This window comes from Thunnus albacares, chromosome 6, assembly GCF_914725855.1.
Source record: "Thunnus albacares chromosome 6, fThuAlb1.1, whole genome shotgun sequence".
Taxonomy (NCBI): Eukaryota; Metazoa; Chordata; class Actinopteri; order Scombriformes; family Scombridae; genus Thunnus; species Thunnus albacares.
The window spans coordinates 8,759,438-8,781,208 of NC_058111.1; the positions used below are offsets into that span (position 1 = coordinate 8,759,438).

At 39.3% G+C, this 21,771-nt stretch overlaps 2 protein-coding genes across 2 annotated transcripts; both read right to left on the reverse strand.

The window, feature by feature from the left end:
• Positions 1–4,083: 4,083 nt before the first annotated feature.
• LOC122984362 (protein FAM181B) lies at positions 4,084–6,273 on the reverse strand. The gene is given in 3 exon segments (XM_044354742.1): positions 4,084–6,167; positions 6,170–6,240; positions 6,242–6,273. Coding segments are annotated over 3 exon segments (1,230 nt in total). The 3' UTR covers positions 4,084–5,040.
• A 3,331-nt stretch (positions 6,274–9,604) lies between these two features.
• Positions 9,605–20,286, reverse strand: LOC122984361 (prolylcarboxypeptidase (angiotensinase C)). Its single transcript, XM_044354741.1, has 10 exons — positions 20,006–20,286; positions 19,377–19,649; positions 15,735–15,875; positions 15,551–15,652; positions 15,067–15,248; positions 14,497–14,654; positions 13,371–13,543; positions 11,241–11,408; positions 10,935–11,122; positions 9,605–10,705 (listed from the first exon to the last, which is right to left on the reverse strand). Exons 2-10 carry the CDS (start codon positions 19,554–19,556, stop codon positions 10,483–10,485), a joined length of 1,515 nt encoding a protein of 504 aa, XP_044210676.1. The 5' UTR covers positions 19,557–19,649; positions 20,006–20,286; the 3' UTR covers positions 9,605–10,482.
• Positions 20,287–21,771: the final 1,485 nt, after the last annotated feature.

Genomic DNA, 21,771 nt, shown 5'->3' on the forward strand with positions numbered 1-21,771 from the left:
GTTGGTGTCTAAATATACAGCAATATACAGACAATGTATGTATTATTTACAGACAATACACAATATATGCATCATGTATGAGAATGATATTGTGATACATTAATAGAGTAGGTTTGCCCATTCAACCATGCTGAAGGAGTTGTCTTTCTTTAAACCATAACAGGAGTGACTGAACCTATAAAGATCTATTATCTGAGTGCAAAATGGCTTTTAGACTGATATTGATAAATATGATTTGCGTTAGAAAGTTGTGTCTGTCAATATGAGTAGCATCTGCTCTGGATGAAACATTTGAGGCAGTATTGTCTCTAATCTAGCCAAGACTTTTGTCAGCTGCACAGCTTGCGATTGTTATCACACTGACAAAAACACACAGATGTAAGTAAGCATACCCACAACACCCCGAGGAGGAAAACAGTGCATCATAGCTGCTGAAAATGAATGCAGCCTTAAATGGAAAGCAGTGAGACATGAAATGCATATGGAAAGAAATATACTGTGCTGTTAGCAAATTGTCTTTTTTGGCTAATCTCATTCCAATAGACAAAAAAGGATCAGACAGGGACAAATTATTAAATGAGCATTAATGTGCACTGATACTAACAGTTCTCTCTGGTTGAGGCCTTGCAATACAATATTTGATACATTCTGGATGTACAATGAAGTCTCTGCATTCACCTTGTTGCATTTCTTAAAGAACTAAAGAACATTTGGAGGTCCTTAAAAAAAAGATGGGAAGCAGCCTCCAGTACCCTTTATGAGAAAATAACATTTCTGGTATTGACAAAGGATCTATCCAAAGACTTTGACATTTACTTTGAGTTATCTCAGTGTTGACTAATGCGCAATGGTACCGTATATGCAGTATCAAAGAATAGTGAAAGATAATCTTTAAAGATAGCAAATACACAATAAACTGCAGATATTATGAATAGTTCCTTAGTGATTGTATTTAGCCAAGCATAAACATGTTGTAATTTGTATTTTTTCTTGAAAAGCAATTCATTATAGATAAAGGTAATACCATGCCTCAATAGCCTAGATGTATGACAATTATTTATATATATATATTTATAAAAATAAATGTTTCATCGCTACATTAAGGTTTCATTGACATGGGCTGAGAGATGAAAAGTTGCATGTTACTGAGTGAGGCTAGAAAGGCTTCATCTGGCACTGTGCTACCACCCAAGAGGTGTTAACAAGACATGAAGACTAGCTGCGAAAGGTCAGAGAGAGGGCAAGCGTGGATGGATACTCATTTCCCATGTAGCACAACGAAGGACACAACTCTTCGAGAGTGGAGTTCATTTTCATTCTTGTTGTATTTTTACTACGCTCCTTTGCTGGCATGCAAAATTTGTGCATATCTATGCAAGAACTTCTTTCATTTTTTTTTAGTTTTCTCATTTTTTGCATTTGAAGATATTCAACACATACGATGCCAGAGAAAATCTGCTGTATATTATCTAGTTTACCTAGATATCTAGCTCTTGTTATTCAGGTCTGGGCCAACACAGATCTTTTTAATCGCTTTGACAAACATTGCCTCTCCAATGTGCCATAAATCAAAGCAGGATACAGTTGTGGCTCCATCAGTAGGGCCTAATCTGAATGTATCAGCTGGTGTCAACTCAGGGACAAAAAATCCATATGCCTTCTGTGTCTGTGCTTTTCTGTATTGCAGGTTGCTTTATATTGTTTTGGCCTGCGAATGGTATTGTTGACCAACCTGCAAACAAAGCCAGCTGGTGGGAGGTAAGAAAAAGCACCTGGCAGACAATATTGGCCTCCAAATAGAGCACATTACAATGAATATGTACACCATCATATAATACTGCTTACAGGAGTAAACATCTAAACAGTAAGTGATTGAGTGGGAATCCATTTAAACCAAAGCTGAAAAAGACTGAGAGATTAAAATTCATAGTTCACAAGTATCCATTCCCCTCCAATTTACTAAATTCAGGACAGACTGATTTAATGGAAAGACATCTGAAGAACCACTCAGTGCTTGCCACACAAGGCTGCAATTTCATACATAATCTCATACATCAGATGGAAGTGCCTTTTTGTCTTGATGGGAGTGGTGGACATTGGCTTTTCAATGGAACATTACTGCCATCTAGTGTTTTTATGAAGCAGCTACTTGCAGGCCTGAGGGCAATACTGATGGACATACTGTATTTGCAGTTCTCCTGCCATTTGATATTGTTTCTTGATTGAAAATAGGGTAGAGGACTTTGGGTCAAGAAACTGTGAAAACAAACTGAAAATTGCTCTTGCTTTCTACAGCAACATGTCAAGGCACTTAACCCTGGTTAACTACATCTGAACAACTGAAGACTGCAGGGCTGATCTCACTGTGTACATGTGTTACTGTATGTGAAGAAGGAGTTTGCTGAGAAAGAATAAAAAGTCTACAAGATTAGAAGATTAAAAAGATTAAAAAGCTTAGACAGTTGTATTGCTGAGAAGATTGAAAATTTGACATTCAGAAACAGTGGGTTAGAGGACGTTTCTGGGCAACGCAGAAATAGCTGGATACTACTGGAAAATTCGCTTCGTGTCATTGGAAACAACTTTACATATTTAGTTTTGAAACTCCACCAGGAAGACGTCAGTGAGGCATTATTGCTATATCATTGTGAGCTTTGCATCCATGTTAGGAGGGAAATGGATGAACCTACAGCAACCAGCAGGGGGAGATAATAATGTAGGGTGTTGGTATGGAAATCTCCAGATAAAAATCTCCTGTAAGAAGGTTGTACTGCGGGAGATTTCAATTTTAAATCCTTTGTCACTGCAAAAAAAAAAAACTGCAGGAAATGACTGAATCCTCAACAGTTATTAGCACTATGTCACACATACACCCTTTGTGCTCATGATGTGTTTGTGGAAAATTTGAGAAGTTAATTAATGGTTCTGATATTGAGATGTTTAACATTTATATGGACTTATTTTTACAATCTTATCACACTTTGAGGTGCATGTGTAGCACTGGGTTTCTAGTGCACCAGCATTCTTTACTCTATATGCTGAACTCATTAAAAAAAATGTTTTTTTTTAATCCATAGCTTCCTCCAAACAATAGTGTCTCAGATAATTTCAAAATTGTTAGACTTTTTATTTCATTTTTTCTAAAATCTCAACTAATAAAACTAGAAATTTACTTTATTGTAAGAAAATAAAACACCACATGAGAAACTGTTGATGTACTATGCAATCAGCACTGTATTTACAGTATAAAGTCTTCCCATCTAACTTAGTGTACATATTATAGTGTACTTCATATTTTCATATTAAAATACACTGTGATGAGAAAAAGTAGAAAAGTAACAGGCCTTCAGTAAATACCACCTTACTTGAGTAAGTTTTTGTTGAGAGCACTAGTCAACTGTGATAGTTTATTACAGGTCAATTGCATTGGATTGCATTCTAATGTACAGGAGTTTCTATTTTATTTACTTATTTATTTACATATTGTTCCATGGTAGATAAAGTATTCAAAATTATTACTTAAGCAAAAATAGCAATACTGCACAAAAAACTCACGTTAAAGTCCTGCATTGGAAATTTCACTTATGTACAAAAACATCAATGACAAAATATATTTTAAAGTACTTATGCAGAGCGGCCCTTGTCAGTGTTATATTATATAACTGGGACATTATTACTAACGCATTACCATGTCAGCAGTACTACTATAATGTAGTTGGTTGAGATGGAGCTAATTTTTACTACTTTATGTACTTTTGTTTGGTACAAGTAATCTAAAACAATTTTAGAACGGAACAGAATAAAATACATCTTTATTGTCCACCAGGGTGGAAAATTGTCTTCGGCTCCCCAAAACATGAAGACGCACTACACATGACTCTTAACAATTATATTCTACTTGCTGATCATATGTTTTGTGTGTAAAATCTAATAACTATGGCTGTGAAATGAATGTAGTGCAGTAAAAAGTACAATATTTCAGGCTGAAATGTAGTGGAGTGAAAATATGAAGTAGTGGAGTCAGTATAGCATAAAATGAAAATATTTAGTACCTCAGTTTTTGCTTTGTACCCTCTTGTACTTGTCTTACATCTGACCTCACTATCCATTATCATGATTGGCTATGAAGTCAAAAACAGGCAGTGTTGTCACAGTAATAAAGACCAGCTTTATTTTGTCTTCTTACAGTAGCTAGATAGATTAAAGGATTTTCAAAAAAAAAAAAAAATAGATACAAGTGGTAAATCTACCAGCTGAAAATCCTTTCTGAGCTGTAAAATGTTGTAAATCAATCATGGCATCACACTTTGTAATAATGATTTCAGCAAAATGAGTTTACCCCTCTCACAGAAGTGTTATTATCATGAACCAAAAAGTGCCTTGTTGAGAGATTGTTGCAGCATTTTTTTTTTTTTTTTTTTGTCAAATGTGACAAACAGATCTATATCATTTTCTAGCATTAACCGATGTTTAGTGGACTACACCAACAATTATATCTGCAGCTTATATGTTTTTTTTTCTTTTTTTTTTATGAAAATGCTGGAATGAAAATTCTTCATTAACAGATTCCCAAATGAATTAGATTCATCCTGCTGAACAGACTCACATATTCTAGTGACAAAATGGAAATGTACCCAAAATCAGATGTATTTCATTCAGAATGTCATTTGAAATTGCCTGAGATTAAAACAAAAGAAAAAAACACACATCAAACAATTTAACATTAAACTGAAACAATGTAGCAAATAAAACTGGGAAGTATATCAAGTTACTCCGTACAGCCGTTCACATTTTTTTTATGAGAGAAAAAGATTTAAGCTCCTTATTTTTGTAGGGGAAAGTCAAAAAGTCCTATGACACACATTACTGTTGAGCAGTGATGGTACAAAATGTTCAAATCCAGTTGCAATATTATGTACTTCCACAACAAATAAACAAATATGATACAGTAATAGCAAACTCTCTTAGACTACTGTTAAACTTGTCAAAGCAATTGTATATGCTTTTTACCAGCCCTCTAAAAACTGACTTGTCAGTTTCTCATAGAGATGAATAGTTAGCTCTGTTATAACCACCACTTATATCATAAGTAACCTGAGGTATGGAGCAGTCTGTGAAAAAGTTTGAGAAGGCCAAAGTACACAGTGTGTTATCCTCTATGGGCCCAGAAGCAGCCTCAGTGTGACAGTAGACAGGAGGCTGGGCTGGGCCTGTACGCAGGCTCTCCCCGAGTTTCTTTGAAGGTCCAGAGCAGCTAGTCCATGGCTCAGAGTAAAGGAGACCACCAACTAAATGGTGAGCATCATAGGAGGCAGGATCTGGGCTTCCCATCTCTGGCTGCACCCGCACAGGCATACTTTGATAAAGGTCCTGGTCACTGACCATATTGCTGTAATCAGGTCCCAAGAGCTCGAAGAATTCTGCAGCTTCAGGATTTCCTCGTTCCAAGTCCTTCAGTGTCATGCCAGATGTGGAGCTGACTTTGGAACAGTTGGCTGGCTCAGTAAAGAAAGAGGGAGGCAGATTGCGATGCCTCAGGGGTGGCTTCTTGGCCTTTTCTCCCCTTATATCCTTCACAGGACTGAAGAGGGCTGCCAAGCTCTTGCTCTGTAAGTTGGCATGGACCCCATCACGCTTAGGTAGAGTTTTGCTCTGCAAAGGGCTGGGCTGAGCCAGGGGGGAACCCTGTCTTTTAACTGGGGCATCTGCTACATTTCCTGGTGTTATAATGCCCGTGCACCTTTTGATCTGCTTCTGTAGATACTTCCGGTGATTGACTTTCCTCTTGGATTTCACTGGCTTGTCCAGAGCCAGCTTGATATTGCTGGAGGCTGAGTCTATGAAGCTCAGCAAGTCTCTAGTGGTCTCTTTGTAGTCCTCATCATTTTCTGCCTCACCCAGGAGACTACCATCCAGAGTTTTCTCCATGTCGTACTCCATCACAGAACCAGGGAAGCAGAAATTCATGAACTGAGGGTTCATGATTGCAGTCTGAACAGCCATTACTCTGTTGAGCCCAGCGGCTACACCTATGGCATCTGCTGTGATCCCTGAACCAAAAGTTTCTTCAGAGCATGTCTCTTTTCCTTTGACAAACACTTGGTCCTGATGCTGCTCATGAGCTTCCTGTAAACATTCCAGAGTAGAAGTGATGGGCTCTGAGGAAAGCAAGGAGATCTTTCAGGGGGCTGGACTAATGATGTCAGAACATCAAAGAGGAGGGGCAAAGGGACCGCAGGACTTAACTCTTTGCTTGTGCCCGGCCACCTGCATCTAAGAGGGATTTGTCTGAAATTCCCTGCTGAGTTGAGGACAATAACCTCCGTCAGAACTCTCCCCCTCTAGTTTAACTGTTTGTGTGTGCTCTGAACCAAAAAACGCTTTCATGAAACTGGAGAATATTACTGTAACACTGAGCAGAAAAGCCTTTAAAATCCTGTTGTATAGAGTATTTCTGCCAGGCAGGATTGTTGTACAAACATTTCTCTATTAGACTTAAAACTAAATATCCTGTTTTGTTTTACATGACTGTTAAACAAACCATATATAAACCACAAAATCTTAAATATCTCAGAAACATATCCTTAACTTATCAGGATAATTATTCATGTGATTCCTGTGTTCTTTACAAAACATTTAAACCACTATTCAATGGTCATGCCTACTTCTGTATTTCCTGTATGGATTACTAAATAGAAGTTAACTTATAATCTAATTTCTGTTCATTTAAGCTCTGAAACAAACCCAACTATCAAATTGAGACTATACAGTAATGATGAGAAAGGCTTTTTTCTGTGGGAAAATCTTTGTGCCCAAACAGATGCCACTATTTGGGGGGATCTTCCCAACTGCTTGCTTGTGTCTTAATCTGCTCATGGCAAAAGTTGATTTCTAGTGCATTCCCAGGCCAGTGGGAATTTCTGCCCTGGCCTGACAACTATTATGGGCTGCCTTTGACATAAAGCCCTACAGGGTCTAAATAGCCTCTATTCTTCGCCCGGCAGTGAAAGGGAGCTTTGTGCCAGAGATTCATTAAATTGCACCTCACAGCCCCTTCGTAAAATGGGTCTCAATAATGAACAGTCGATTTAACTAGAAAAGCTGCCGGAGCTGTTAAATTAAAGGGGAATAAAGTGCAGTTCAGGCTCAGTGTGCCAGAAGAAATGTTGACCTTAAGAAATCCTGCGTATGAAACTTCTGTTGTCATGTATTTACAGGACGTTTCTTAGCCAAAAGTGAATACAATGGAGGATGTGTCCAAGAGCCAGATTGTTATGTTGCCAGCACTTATCCCAATTTTCAGTGGAATTTCAAGTGAATTTTAAGTGATCAGACTGTTACAGTTTAACTATATAATAAAAAAATGTAACTTACACTCATATATTTACTGTTTGTTTACCAGAGAAAGCAGCAGTATCTATCTGTCTGATACTCACGTTAAGCTTTCGTTTATTATTCTTATTTGAAGTTCAGATATGCTGCAGCTAAATAATTGAAAGAAGATCTCTCCTCTTACAAAAGTGCATGTTGAAGTGAGGCTCATTTAAGAGTTGGAGCCGGAGGGATAAAAAAAAAAAAAAAAAGCAGCAAGGGAGTGAGGCCGTTAAAAATTCTTTCTTATGCTAATTCCTAGAGAGAAAAGGGACAGTGAAACTGATAGCACTGATCTAATTATCTGTGGCCCAACACAAGTCTGTGACTAAAAAGGACTCCAGAAAACTCAAATCTATGAGCAACAAATGCTTACAAAACAAAGAATATCTTTCTACTATGCAGCTGGCAATGAAAAACCTTTTGTCATTTCCTCAAAAAACAACAACAACTATGCGAGTGTGAAAACTGTACTTTGAACATTCAGCTGTACCTGGCATCACATCCAGGCAGTTTCTTGCTTATTCAAAACTTTAAGTTTGTTAAAGTGATGAGTGTAGGAGGAAAATGGAGTTGCAACCATATCACAGCATGATTCAGAGAAGGAGCACTGAGCACTTAACGCCTGCTCAAAGTGATTTCGCCCTCTTCTCTTTTCGAGCGGCACAATTTTGGCAAAGTGACATCATCACAGTCATGGCAGCCATATCCCCCTTTTTTCCAGTCAAGGGGCTTTGGCTTTTGTGCTGGTGGGTCATTCACATCACAGAGCCTGACGCACAGATCCCGGAAACAAGTTTCCATTGTTGCATAAAGGCTGAGAGGGTGAGAGGGGATGGGCTGTGGTGGACCAACTTGGAAAAAATATATAAAATGAGAGCACGACCGAGGAGGTTTTTACTTGTTTCCACTCTTATGACATTAATTGTGAGGTTAATTGTTGAGTTATTTGTTAAATTCCTATAATGGCCCAGTAATTATTTTAGCGTTAATCACAGAGGTCAAACTATGGATTGCATTTTCAAAAACTCATTATGTCTGGAGCTTGGGGGAATTTTAATTTAGAGGAAATCATTTGTAATCTGCTGTGCATTTTCCCACAACCAGCGAGTTGTTAAGTACACAGATCCATATTGTTGAGATATTGTTAAACATTACCACCACGCCCTTATTCAGCAGCACCCAACCCCGAGGGAGCAGGGTGCTGAATGCAACGTGATGTGACACACACAGGCTTAATCTCTTCCTACTAGTGTGTGGTCCCTGTCTGTGCAGGGACATACTCAGAGTTTGGGGTCGAGCGAATACTAATAACACCTTTGATTGATGGCCAGTGTCAGAGACTTAGAAAAGGCTGGTAAAATTAATGACCCCTCAAAGTCCTGAGAAAAGTTTAAGGAGGGCATTTAGCGGTGGAGACCCCGTCCTCCCCCATGTTTAGCTATGTTTCTTTCTACGGGGGTGTCTGAAATTCAGTCAAGCCTGGGACAAAATGTTGAGAAGTCAGGCTTTGTGTCTCCTGGTGGAAAATCAACCCACATACCAACATGTTCCCCTTTGCTTCACAAAGTCATGACATGTCAGGAACTACTGCTTGAAAAGAGGAGGTGGGGAAAAAAAAAAAAAGAACTGGCCAGAATAGTTCAAAGAAAATTACAAAGCAAGAAGACATGTTTTCATTGGCAGTTTAAGTGTTTTAGTATAGTCTTATTCAGTCTTAATATTTTCATGACATTTGAGCCTTTTATCTTGACATTTGAAAGAAGAAAAAAGAAACTGTGAACTTCATGGTGAACTACAAAAGGCTTAAGTCTCTGTCGATTCCTGCATCCACTCGCCGCCTCACTCTTAACCTTCCATCAACCCTTCTCAACCTCCCTGGCACCCCAGGAGTTGTATTAATAATATTACTAGCAGGGGGGAACAAACCAGGGTCTATGGGCTGCCTTTGGTGCCGCAATTTAGAGCTTTAATGGCGGCCAGTGAATGAATGCGTGCCAGGGGGAATCCCACAGGTTGGTCCACAGGGGTGAGGTCAGCAGGCGTAGCTGCAATAACCTCCCACCACTCGCTTTATTGGCCTCCTCCGATTGGATTTTTATTAAATCTCAAGCACATGCAATTGTTCCTGCTAGGTGGAAGTGACTTAAAAGCCTCAGTCTGTCACAAAGAGTCTGCTTGACAGAACAGAATTATAACCATAAGCTATATAAATAAAAGACAATTAGAAAGATTATTGAGACAATGTCATTCATGTATTTTTAATCAGTTTCACTGGAAGACTTGTTTTGTGGGAATGACAGCATATTGAAGAAATTCAATGGAAGAGATGAGTAAAAACTTTTTTTAAAAAAATGGGGAAGGCACTGTTCCTCTGTGAACAATAACAAATGAAGTTTAATAGCACACTCACTGCAGTGGAAATCTTCATAAAAAAAACTGTATATTTGGTGTCAAACTTTTTCTCCTGAGACTTATTTGAGTGTTAATAAGCATATTAAAATTTACAATTCCTTTTAAAGAACAAATACACCTGAGTGACAACAATGGCCAATCAACAATCAAGAGTGTGTCAATTCGAATTATTAAACCAAATGACAAAAAATTTTATTAAAGATGTGAATGTAGCCCTGAACACAACGACTGAAACAACAAAACAAGAGATTGGAGGCAGATGAGCATTAATAGGTTTTGGCAAACTTCATGTGGGACAAAATACTAAATGAGGATGATTCAGTCTTTTGATGCTGATCAAAAGACTGGTGATTACAAGAATAAACATAAAAATAGATTTTACTCGACAAACAGATCAAACATTTGCAGATAATACAAGTACCTTTTTGTCTCCAAGCACCTGGAAATTTATAGTTTGGCATATAATTTGGTTTTAGGAAATGGAGTGTGTCAAATGAGGTCAAAGAAAATTGTTGTCTGATACCCCGGATCTGAACATGACTAGATTATTAAGATTAAAAAAACTCTCCAAAGTGATCATCATAATTTAATGATAAAAAAAAGGATCTCTAAGGTTGATTAAAAAAAGGAACAAGTATAAAGCTATAGGCAATCCTGGAGTGATTTAAAGTGAAGTGAGGTAACACTTTGCTGCTTTTAAAGATTATGGGTGTGATGCCGTGTCTTTTTTGCCTGCTTGATCCACTCCTGAAAATACTTCAACTCTAACGCCCGGGCTGCACGAACTGTAGGAGGGTCATTGTCATTAGTGTAGCGGAGGTCCAAGTGATGAGCTCCGTCGGGGATCAAGATGGCAACCACAGAATTGGATATGTTGCGAGTCACTCCGCCGGCCAACCACGGGTCGAGTCCACCGTTACTGAAATACAACAGCAGAGACGATGATGCACTGAGAACATGATCAGACATGTGTGTACTACTCTTATAGAGCACGATGTCTTAGCAAAGTAAGAAAATAACAGTGAGTCATCAGTCAGTCCTTTTTCCTTTAAGCTTTACATTCTTCCATCTATCTATTGAAGAATGATCTCACTGCATTAAACGAACCCATAAAAGTAACTTTCTGGTATTTTACATATGATGTTTACCTGAAGATAATGTTGCTGTGAGAGGCGATGTCCTTCCCCCCGAAGACTGTGCCTGCCCAGTCAGGTCGAGGCCTGACACCAAACATGGCGTTACACTCATCAGAAAAGGCCTGGAAGTTCCACTCCTCCGGTTCAAACATGTCCTGGACGCCATCTGTGCACATGGGCATCACCATCTCTGTGCAGGCCTGGGGATGAGGGATTGAACATGTATTCATTCTGACAGGTAAAGCTGCCCGGTGACACATCTGTGCAGCAATCTACTCAGCATGACAAGACCGAGCCCTGCGCTCTGTGTTACCACACCTGGTAAAACCAGCCGAGGTAACCAAGGTTACCGGTTGCTGTTTGAGATATGTTGAGACAGGAGGAACTTCCGGTGTAGTTGTAGTAGACCTTTGCTGCTTGGGAGACACCTTGCAGCAGCTGATGGTCAGACACGATGGAGTCGAAAGCCAGATTCTTGCACACCACCTTGAAAACACCGAAAATAACCAGCAAAACATAAAATAATGAACTGAAAGTACGTGATTGCATTACAGTTTAGGCAAGTTGTTAAAGCAATTAACAGCACATGCATTTTCTTTTTGAAGAACATAAGAGAAAAAAATTTAAATATCTAATTCCCTTACATCCAAGTTGTTTACAAGACTTGCTTTCTTGTGGCCTGTAAAGTGTTTTCCACATAAAAAGTGGTGGCGCCTGATTTGCATATGAAATTCCCTGGAATGAACTTGAATTTATTGCTCTAATCTTGGCACGAGAGGAAAAACAATCCATTTACTTAAATCAATTATCTAAATTATTTAAAATTGAAAGGTTTTCCTCTCATTACCACTGCTTTGATTAATCACGGTTGATTTCTTGGTATTAACAGTGTGGATGATAAATATTTGAGCTTCAGCTTTTGTTTGATTTTGCTGCGTGTTGTTATGGTTGCAGCAGCGGAGTTGGCCGTGGCCGTTGTTCGGCAGTCTTTGTGAGGCAGAGAAACTGAGCTTTCTTGTTTTGGAGGTTGGAGGGGAGCTGCACTAGTGTGGAGTCTGTTACTAAGGCTTTTGTCTGCGGGCTGGGGAGGAGTTGGTGGTCGATGGATGAGGAGGGCCACAGACATGTCCAACCAAAGATTTATACCGTGAAGAAAAAAAAAAAGAAAAAAAACACTGCAATTGCTCCAAAGCATCTTCTCCTTACTTTTCAGATAGGATTAGGCTTATACATTCATCTCTGCCAACAGATTTCCCTTCTCTAAGCCCTCAATACCCCGTTCTCACACTCACTCAGATAATCACATTAGCTTTGTCATTAAAAAAGCTCCTCTTTGCACCCACTGCCTAAACCGCTTAAACCACCCATAGGGGTCGCATACATTAAAGCCAAGGAGCCAAAAAACTCAAAATGACCATTTAGTGTTTATTTTACCTAACAAAATGGACCTGGATCTATTCAGTGGCTAAATGATAAACAAACAAGAAAACAAAATATGTATCACATCGTATGTATCATATGCATGTATGTGTTATATGTATGTATGAATGTTTGCTCATGAGACTGCTGTGTGGGGCACTCAGAGGGGTGTTGAAGCACCAAACAGAGTCGAGGGTCAATAGCAATGCTTGGTTTATGCACGTGACATGCCAAGGTGACTGGTAGAATACACTGCACCCAAGTCAATCAGTCCCTGCAAAACCGTCGCTGTGCTGTCACCAGTTTTTTAACAAGAAAACAAAGGATGTTTGTAATGTTGACAACGGGAAAGAGAGTTTTCAAAAAATTTTAAACATGTTTTTTCCATCAACCATATCAGATGATTGCAGTTATTTGCAATCTTGGCAAGTTACAGCCCATTACCTTTTCACATCAAGTGTCTAGTGAAGTATTTGTTACAATCCCATTGAAATGAGAGTGGTGGACCTTTGTTTAATGGCCTCATGAGCTGCACTGGGCAAATGTCCTCTTTCTGTGGTGCCATGTGAGCGTCCCAAGAGGAACACCTCAGAGATCTGACGGAGTGTGCAAATGAAAGGACTATTGGTATGAGAGAAGAAAAGAATGGTGGCTTACTTGTAGCTGTTCATCTAAAGAATACTTAAAATCTAAAAGAAACTAGATCCTTATGAATATTAATGAAGTTAATTGACAGCTGTTGTAAACAAAAGCTTGGAAGACCACAACAAACAATCCGCTGAATCTCAGATTCATTTCAATTAAGGACAGGCTGTCAGGCAAAATCAAGCGCTTAACTAAAGACCAAAAAAAAGGTCAAAGTTGCAATTAAGTAAAAACCTTTGATAGTAAATCTACTGGACTTTTAACTACATCTTAAAATGTTCCCGTTTAATTCTTTTTGGTCTATGCTAGAAAGCAACCACTGTCAAACTTAATTTTCAAACTACTGTTTTGAATCATAGTTATTTCAGTAGTGACTGTTTCTACCTGGATCGGCCAGCGAGGCAGCGGCTGGAGAAAATTAGCTTCATAGGGATAGTCCACCATCGCCAGATTCACCCAAGTCTCTTGGAGCCAGTTCTTGAAGCCGGCAGCATCAATTGTGTTTTTAAGCGGAGTGCATAGACTGAATTCTTCTGACAGCCACTGAAGACCAGACGCTGCAAAAAATTATTAAATGTCAATATGTAATATTCCTTTTTAATGTGATGATTGGTAAAATGGTTATTTTGTTAGTATTCAACAACTATACATTCCATGAGTCCCCACAAGTGTTATAGCAAAACCTCATGATAGCTTTAGCCATCAAAGTTAAATCAAATAGCTATTTTTAATTCATTTTTTTAAAATTTCTACTTGGTTGCTTCTCCCATTTTAACCATCACAACTTCCATCTCACGTCTTTTTCCAACTCTCACGTCTGGACAGATGCAACCAAAAACAGCCAACAGAGTGAAAACCTGCATCCACCTACATTTAAGGTTTCTGGATCTCTGTGATTGGCTAAAACGATAACAACATTAAGGATGTTTTCTCTGTTTAATTGTATTTCCGCTGATAATGACAAGCACCAGTCTCTCAATACTTGCTTACTTCTACTGTCATGTGATGGCATTGATCAAGATTGTAGTTAATACAACACAGTGTACCACTGTATTACAGCATGTGAAATACTTATTTTTTATTCTTTATATACTCTAGTTATGAGAATAAAAAGTGACCATCAGTTCAAGACAGCTTATTCCTACAGTTTAGGATTGTAAAAGATGGAAAAGGTGTCAGGGGAGCTCTGACGGGAGTGCTTAAGAATGACTGTATCTGAGTTATGCAGGTTATAAATAGTACTACAAGTAGTACTACAAGTTTGATAAGAGCTGTCTGGTTTTGGACTTTAGTAGACAGTTACTCCAGTTCACAAATCCTGATCATGCTGTTTGTACAAACGTGAAAAGAATTCAGGAGTTTTCCTTGTAAAGAAGATGAAACATGGTTAATAAAGTTTAATGTAGTAAGTTGCCTCAGACATAATTATTCTAAGAAAATCAAATTCTTAGTCTATTTCCTTCAATATGACAGATAAGACAAATCAACCCATCATGACCGCATGACTTACCAGTGGAAGAGACGTTGTTAATAGCCCTCCATGACTTTCTGATGTTTACATCACAATTATGGCCACTTCTGGCAAAGTCCTGTGTTACTATTTTGTAGAAGTTTCCACATGGCACCATACCAGGGAACTGCCAAATCGGTGCGGAGGCTGCAAGAGCTCTGAAATACAAGAAGAAAACCATTTACACCTTTTTTTCCTCAGCATTCCACAAGCAGCACAGCCATCATTTTGGGTAATCTAAATAACATTTGTGTAACATGTTTGCTAGCACAGCAGCATACTGATTACTGTGTCTGATAATTCTCAGGTGCCTCTGAGCAAGGGCCCAAAGTAGGACTACAACAGAGAAGAGCCTTCCACCACCTGATCAAAACACCACACATTCATCTGTTTTAAGTAAATATGAAGCTGCTGTACGTATGTATGTGAATTATTGGTACTAAAGTCGAATTTTGAATTTGAATGTCTTCTTTTTTTTGTCACAGTTTGGAGCTGCAAACATACAAAAATGGAAAATACATCTTTGTGTAAATCCAACCAGCAGGTTCCCACAACTGCACAACATCTTACCCAACAACGATATTGGGGTATTTCATCCTGAACCAGGCGGCGAGCATCCCTCCATAAGAACCTCCGATAGCGATGACAGGGCTGTTCTGAGCTCCAGGTACAGTGCTCTTCAGGTTCTGAATCAATACTGCAAAATCTGCCAGGGCCTGCTCTGAGGTCAGGTAGTTCAGGTGTTTGCTGTCCTGCAAGCAAATAAGTACCATAAAGTATCATTCTAAAATTAAGAGGACTTTGTCTAACAGAAATAATACGCCAATGTTAAATTATTTGCTGGCACTGAGAGCAGGCAATTATTTTAATACCCTTAGCAATCATGAACTAGAATTTCAGGATGACTCATCTGTCTCTACTGAATAATTTATTTCAAGTATCTTTTTGGAATTAATAGTGAGTACCATTAATTACTTAGTGGCATAAACATAAAATCAAACATATTTAATCCGATTTAAATGTATCACATTTGTAAAACTGCACGCTCACTTACACTGTAAGAGTCTTGTCCAAATGGCAGAGACTCTCCATAGTAACGATGTTCTGCAAAAACCAGCATGGCGCCCAACTCCTCCGCAATATCCCACATGAAGCCCTGAAGAGAAAACAATGACATGTGTTGAATCAGATTGACGGTTACGTGCATTGTAGATACAAAATAACAGCTGGGTATTTACAGTATTGTTGCAGAACCAGGCGATGTCTCCTTCATTGCCAGTGTAGAACAAAATGGGACTTCCCGGCATACGCCAGTGTTTGTCAGCCACAAGGTATCGCTGTTTGAAGGTGCCATCCTCTAGGAATCCAAAATGATCAATCTGTAACAAATAAAAACAAAAATAACATGAATGTATGTATGTTAAATGTGTTCAGGAAGGTCATATTTAGCGGTAGTGTGCTGAGAAGCAAGAAAAAAAAAAGAACCACTAATGCTAATCACTACTGAAACCAGTGATTAGCATTCTAATGAGGTAAGCTAACATAAATTTGAAACTGTGACATTCTCCCACTATAACATAAAGCAGTTGAGCAAGTCCGAGCCAGTGGCACACATGTAAAAATATTATCTAAAGATCAGTAAAACTCGACAATCTCTTGGATTTGTCACACTTGTTGACAGAAAAACTAATGTGGCCATAATTTCTTGATGTTAAAATCAACAGATAGCATTTAGAAGTTGCAGCCCAGTCAACACAAACCGCTCTGAGGCGGGTGCGATCTGCAGATATCGGGCCCCGTGCCAACTATGGAGTTGCAAGATGACAGTTCTGAGGTTGGATTTTAAGGTAATTAGCCCCAATTTGTATTTGAAAATTTGGATCCAGTTTAAGAGATGCCACATTAGTTCCACTTTAGATGAGCTCTGAGATATCCTTTCATCAAACCTCGGGGATTCTGGGGCATCTTCCCCTTTCAACCATATTTCCTGTATTCTTTGTTAAACAAAGGCAGAAAGAAACCAACAACTTCACAGAGAAGACAACCCCATGAGGCTACTGAGTGCCACAGCGGAGTTGTCCAACCCTTGAAACAGCCCCAGCACTTAATACAAAATGTTTTTGTTTTGTTTTTTTTTTCTCCCCTCCTCGCTCTCTTCCCTCCTCAGTGGAAACAAAGCAGGCAGCAATTTTATGAGCCAGTGACAGCAAAAAGATTCTGGGGCCTCAATGTGTTCATTCAACCCTCGACTCCTTAGCGCTTGGCACTGCTTTTAAGTGCGAGGGGACCATGAGACAGTTAAAAGGAAAGGGTCGGCGGTTTGGCAGCAAAATACGTTTCAGTGGGGGTGGTCATCCAAAGTGTAATGTAAGAATTTTGTGAACAAAGCACTTGAGTTCTTTAAAAAGTCACGTAATTTGTTCAGATTTCGTGTGATCAGTTACTTTTTATTTACCAGAGTTTTCAATGTCTATGTACAGAAAACTCTTATTTTAGGAGTGAAACTCTTCAATAATTTAAAGGCAAACTCTCTTGCAGTGCAAACAAAAATATTCCTATGTACCAAAACTACAGCGGGTCAATATATAAACTGCTTCTCTAAAAGGACCCCTGCTGAGAAATGTATCACTTGCACCCACTCAGTATGCAGACTGGTCTCATAGCAAATCCACACCCTGATAAGCAGTGCCACCATGTGGTTATTGCAGGAAGCACTTCAGCAGTTTCTTGCCATTAAAATGCAACCCACATATTGTACATCTACTGGACCAGTACTTATACTATTCCACAAGAAAGGAGGCTGCATCCATTGTGTTACAGTCCAGCAAGCAGAGCCCTGAGGGAAACAACCAAAGCACAAGTTACAGTAAACTGCAGCAATTAATTCAGAGGATGCTAAAGGACACTTCCATTCATTGTCTAGAGGCAAAATGCAGTCAAGAGGATTTCCTCTGGACAACTGCTAGATCACTTGGTGCTCTCTTCACAGCATCCTTTCCCACAGAGAGCGTAGAAAAAGTCTACATGATTGATGATTTGTTGGTGAAAACAGCAGACTTGCTACTAGTACTGAAAAGTACATCACAGAGATTTTATTTGCTGTACTTGTCAAGAAGAAGCATACAATATCTTGTTGATTGGCTGGAAAAAACCAAACGCAACAGACAAGACAATGGGCATCCGGAAGGAGGAAATGGTCTTTATCTTCTCGTCAGATTTGCTGATTAGGCAGGATGCCGTGGGCGGACCAGGTGTGGACCATTGTCCCAAAATCCAAAATACTGTTTAGTTAACAGCGTGTCATACAATACTTACAGCAACTAATGGCTACTTTTCATCAACGATTAATCTGCTGATTATTTTCTCTATTAACTGATTGTTGGGTCTATAAAACATCAGAAAACAGTGAAAATGCTCAACACAATTTCCTTGAGCCCAATGTGATTTAATCAAACATCCAAAGATCTTCAATTTACTATAATGTAAGATTATGAAAAGCAGCAAATCCTCAAATTTCTGAATCTGGAATCATCAAATCTTTTCCATTTTTGCTTAAAAAATGACTTTAATGATTACTCTCTTTTTACTTTCTTATCCACTGAATAGTTTATTCCTAATGTCTACAAACATGGGTCTTGGAAAATACTTGCAAAACTGTCCAACATCTGAGTTAGCAGGAAAATTTGTCTAAATTGTTCTGCCTAAATTTAAGGGTAAACTGACTACATGTGTGCCATTTGGATTTAAAGTCTGTTAACAACTTGTCTTATCTTAGTGGATATTACTCTGTAAAACAACAAAGAAACATCCTAACATTTCAGACACCATCAACTTTTAAATACAGGTAGCAGTTTACATATGATGACCTGAGTTTCCATAGCTAGATCACCATTTATTGTCCTATAGTTGGTGGTGTGTATGGCACAAATGAACTGATACAGCTAACTGTTAGGAGAATGATGCAGCACTAAACGAGGAAGTGGGTACAATGTGACCTCTAGTCATTTTCTAAGATGTTTACCTTATGATTTGTAACCTGTGTGACTCTACCTTTCACAACATCTCTGCCTGCAGGAATAACAGTGTCTTGTGACTGTATGAGTCAGGTTCACAAGTCACTGAACATGCTGCTGAGTTGTGTACCCTCATCATGCAATCTGATTCCCCGTGAAGAAACAGTAAATGGAAAATGTTAAGACTGAATGAAGATCTCTCAAACACCCCCTGAGGTAAAGTGTTTCACATTCACTGGGCCCTGGAGACCTTTTTAGGCAGAGAGCCAGGAGGGATAGTTAAAGCTCTGCTGGCACGAACAGAGTCAATTGTGATGGTTTTCCCCTTCACTACAGGAAGCCAGAGGGAAACACCTATTGTCTGTAGGCACAACACAGGAACAACTTCTACAGAGTTAAGTGCATTGAAATTTTTCAGAAAACAGCAAGCGGTGCAGATATTACTGCACAGAAAACAATTAAATCAAGTAATGTGGCGGTAAAAGCAAAGGTGACTAAACTATGACGAGCTGGGAATCATCACATGCATAGGCCTACATCTATCATGTTTTCAGAAAACATCTTTGTCTTTTAAAGATCATATTGGCATTATAATATAAATCTGATCATACTTACTATATTATTTTACATTGGAGCCAGTTTAATGGAGCCTATGTTTCAGGCCAAATATGTGGATAATTGTTATTTATGTGTATAACTCCAGTAGACTATACTAAATCAAGCCCATGGGAGTCCAAACAATTAAAAATGAAGTGAAAGAGAGAAAAGAGACGTGATAGAGGAAGAAGACAGTGAAAAACATGTAAAATGTTTTTTATAGATACGTTTGACATTTAAAAAAAAAAATACAAGAAATTTTAAACTCACCTTCTGGTCAAAGTAAAGTGTTTTATAGCTGATGGGGGTCCCAGTGGAGTAAGATAACCCACCGTGCCTGGTGAAAAGCTTTGACTTGAGGGCGATCACATGTAAACAGCCGAGACACAGCGTCAGGATGCAGGTAGCTGCAGCTCTGTATAAAACTCCCGTCCTGACTCCAGCCTTCATGTCTGCTACTGTCAAACACCTCTCACAACAAAGTGATCCTCAGCACATGATAATGAGGTCGCAGTGATCTCCCTCTGTCTCTGCTGAGGAGACCTGTCCCGTAAAAAGAAAGGAAGTGAGACTCGCCTGTCAGCAAATCCAAGAGGAGTAAAGTCAGACAGTGAGACCTAAATTTAGCAGCAGAGCAAGAAGCTGTTGAACAGGAAGCATCAGGGCCAAAGTCCTCTGAACATTTTAACAACTTTAATTTAAGTTGTTAGCCGACTGGCAGTCAGCAGAGAGCAGATGGTCCCTACTGTAAATATGGTCGCAAGGGTTGATGGGAGTGCGAGTTCTATATTTGCCAGTATCTCACTTCTGCTTTTTTTTTTTTTTACTTTTAGTACGTACTGCAGCTGCTCTTACAAAGTGCTACTGTTGCATGCAGTATGCAAACAATTGGGACATACTACTTCATCTGTCATTGCGGCTTCCGTCGCTGTACTATTAATGCGCTGTCATTGGTCTGTCGTTCAGAAAGTTGAGTAATAGAGCATCTTCGTCTGAGCTCTCTCGGTGGCTCAGTATGGATGTATTATAAGAACTCTTATAATACATCCATGTGGCTCAGTCGATATGACGCATATTCCGCTGCGCAGAGGATTGTGGGTCAGAATAGCTAGGAAAGCATGCTGATAGTGGTCATGATAGTGATAGACTATCCATGTGATAGACCCCGTGGATGGATGGGTTGAGCGGCGACCTCCGGTCACTATATTCAAATGAAGCCAAAGCGGAAGTGCCAAAAACTGCAGTTCCTCGAAAGGCCTCTTGAGGCTGGCTCTAAAAGCGAGTCAGTCAACCCTCCTAAACCACCATGTTAAGATGCCTAACTTTACAGCAGAAATAAACATGTTTACAGCCTGGTGCAATAAACAGTCTCTATAGCTACTTTCCCTGTCCATGACAACTGTATGGAAGTGTGAATTTTTTTTACAACTAACCTGTTTAAATTTATGCATAATTAACGTTTGCATTAGCCTAAAAAGGCCACTGGAGGGCAGTACAATTTCCAGGATTGTATATGCTCTCAAAGGTCAACTCTGCCGAGCGTTAAAGGACCAGTGTGTAAGATTTATGGGGATCTATTGGCAGACATGGAATATAATATGTATATATGTTTTCATTAGTGTATAATCACCTGAAAATAAGGATCATGTTTTCGTTATCTTAGAATGAGCCCTTTATATCTACATAGGGAGTGGGTCCTCTCCATGTATGTATTATAACAGCTGGATACCGGACTAAAAATAGTGACGATTCAGTCCAATAAGAATTGCTCGGCTGGCGCATCCGCCAAAAAAAGTTTCTAGCTTTGGGGTTTGCCACTGAATATGTACAGTAGTGTTTCCCCCACTGGCCCCGCCCGCGAGTTCCTGCTCAGCCCGTAGACTTTACATTGCGATGACGTCACAGATTTTTAAATCGCTTTTCTCGGCACAAGGAAAGTTTTACAAATATAAAACCTCCATGGATCAAAACTTCATAATAGAGTCATAGTTTACCTTGTTTGCAGTTTGTTTTGTCCTGTCAACAGTTTTATAGACGTCTCTTTTACATTGGTCGTCTATGGGGAAAATGCTTTTTGGGACGCAGGAGGATTTTTTGCTGCAATACCGCAAGTGGCCGCTGGGAAAAATTAGCTGCAAGGCTGAGCGGAGGAGCCCTATCCAGCTCTTACAATATATCCGTGGAGCAGGTCCTCTTCCACGGAGCCCGCCATGTTGCACCTCCATGTTTCTACAGTAGCTCAGAACAGCCAAAGCAAACACTGGCTCTAGAGAGGGCCTTTAGCGTTTTTCACGAGGTTCTCCCACATGCTTGGAAGGAGAGGGTGAAGGGGAGGGTTATTCAATGGGTTGCAATCTGCAAGCTCACCACTAGATGCCACTAAATCCTACACAGTGGTCCTCTAAGGACAATCTCTGAATAAACTACAATACATACTTCAATACAACTTCAAAATAGACAGGTATATAGTTACGTGTTGTGACCAGTGGAGGGCGCTGAACAATCATCAACTCCACAAGTGTCCAAGGAGAAGTTGGCATACTTATGCTTTCAGTGAACATTCAAAATGAAACAACAAAGAACACCTCTGTATCTGGGAATACTCATTCTCATTAAGTAGTCAGACTTGACTATATACAGTGCAAATGGCCATAAGCAATAATAA

Bases quoted from the DNA above. Each gene is read 5' to 3' on its own strand.
- LOC122984361 (XM_044354741.1), bottom strand. From the start codon at position 19,556: ATGAAGGCTGGAGTCAGGACGGGAGTTTTATACAGAGCTGCAGCTACC. The intron at 15,249-15,550 runs GTAAGTGAGCGT...ATTTGCTTGCAG, and splicing joins TTGGACAAGACTCTTACAGT to GACAGCAAACACCTGAACTA. The intron at 14,655-15,066 runs GTAAGATGTTGT...CTTGTATTTCAG, and splicing joins TACCCCAATATCGTTGTTGG to AGCTCTTGCAGCCTCCGCAC.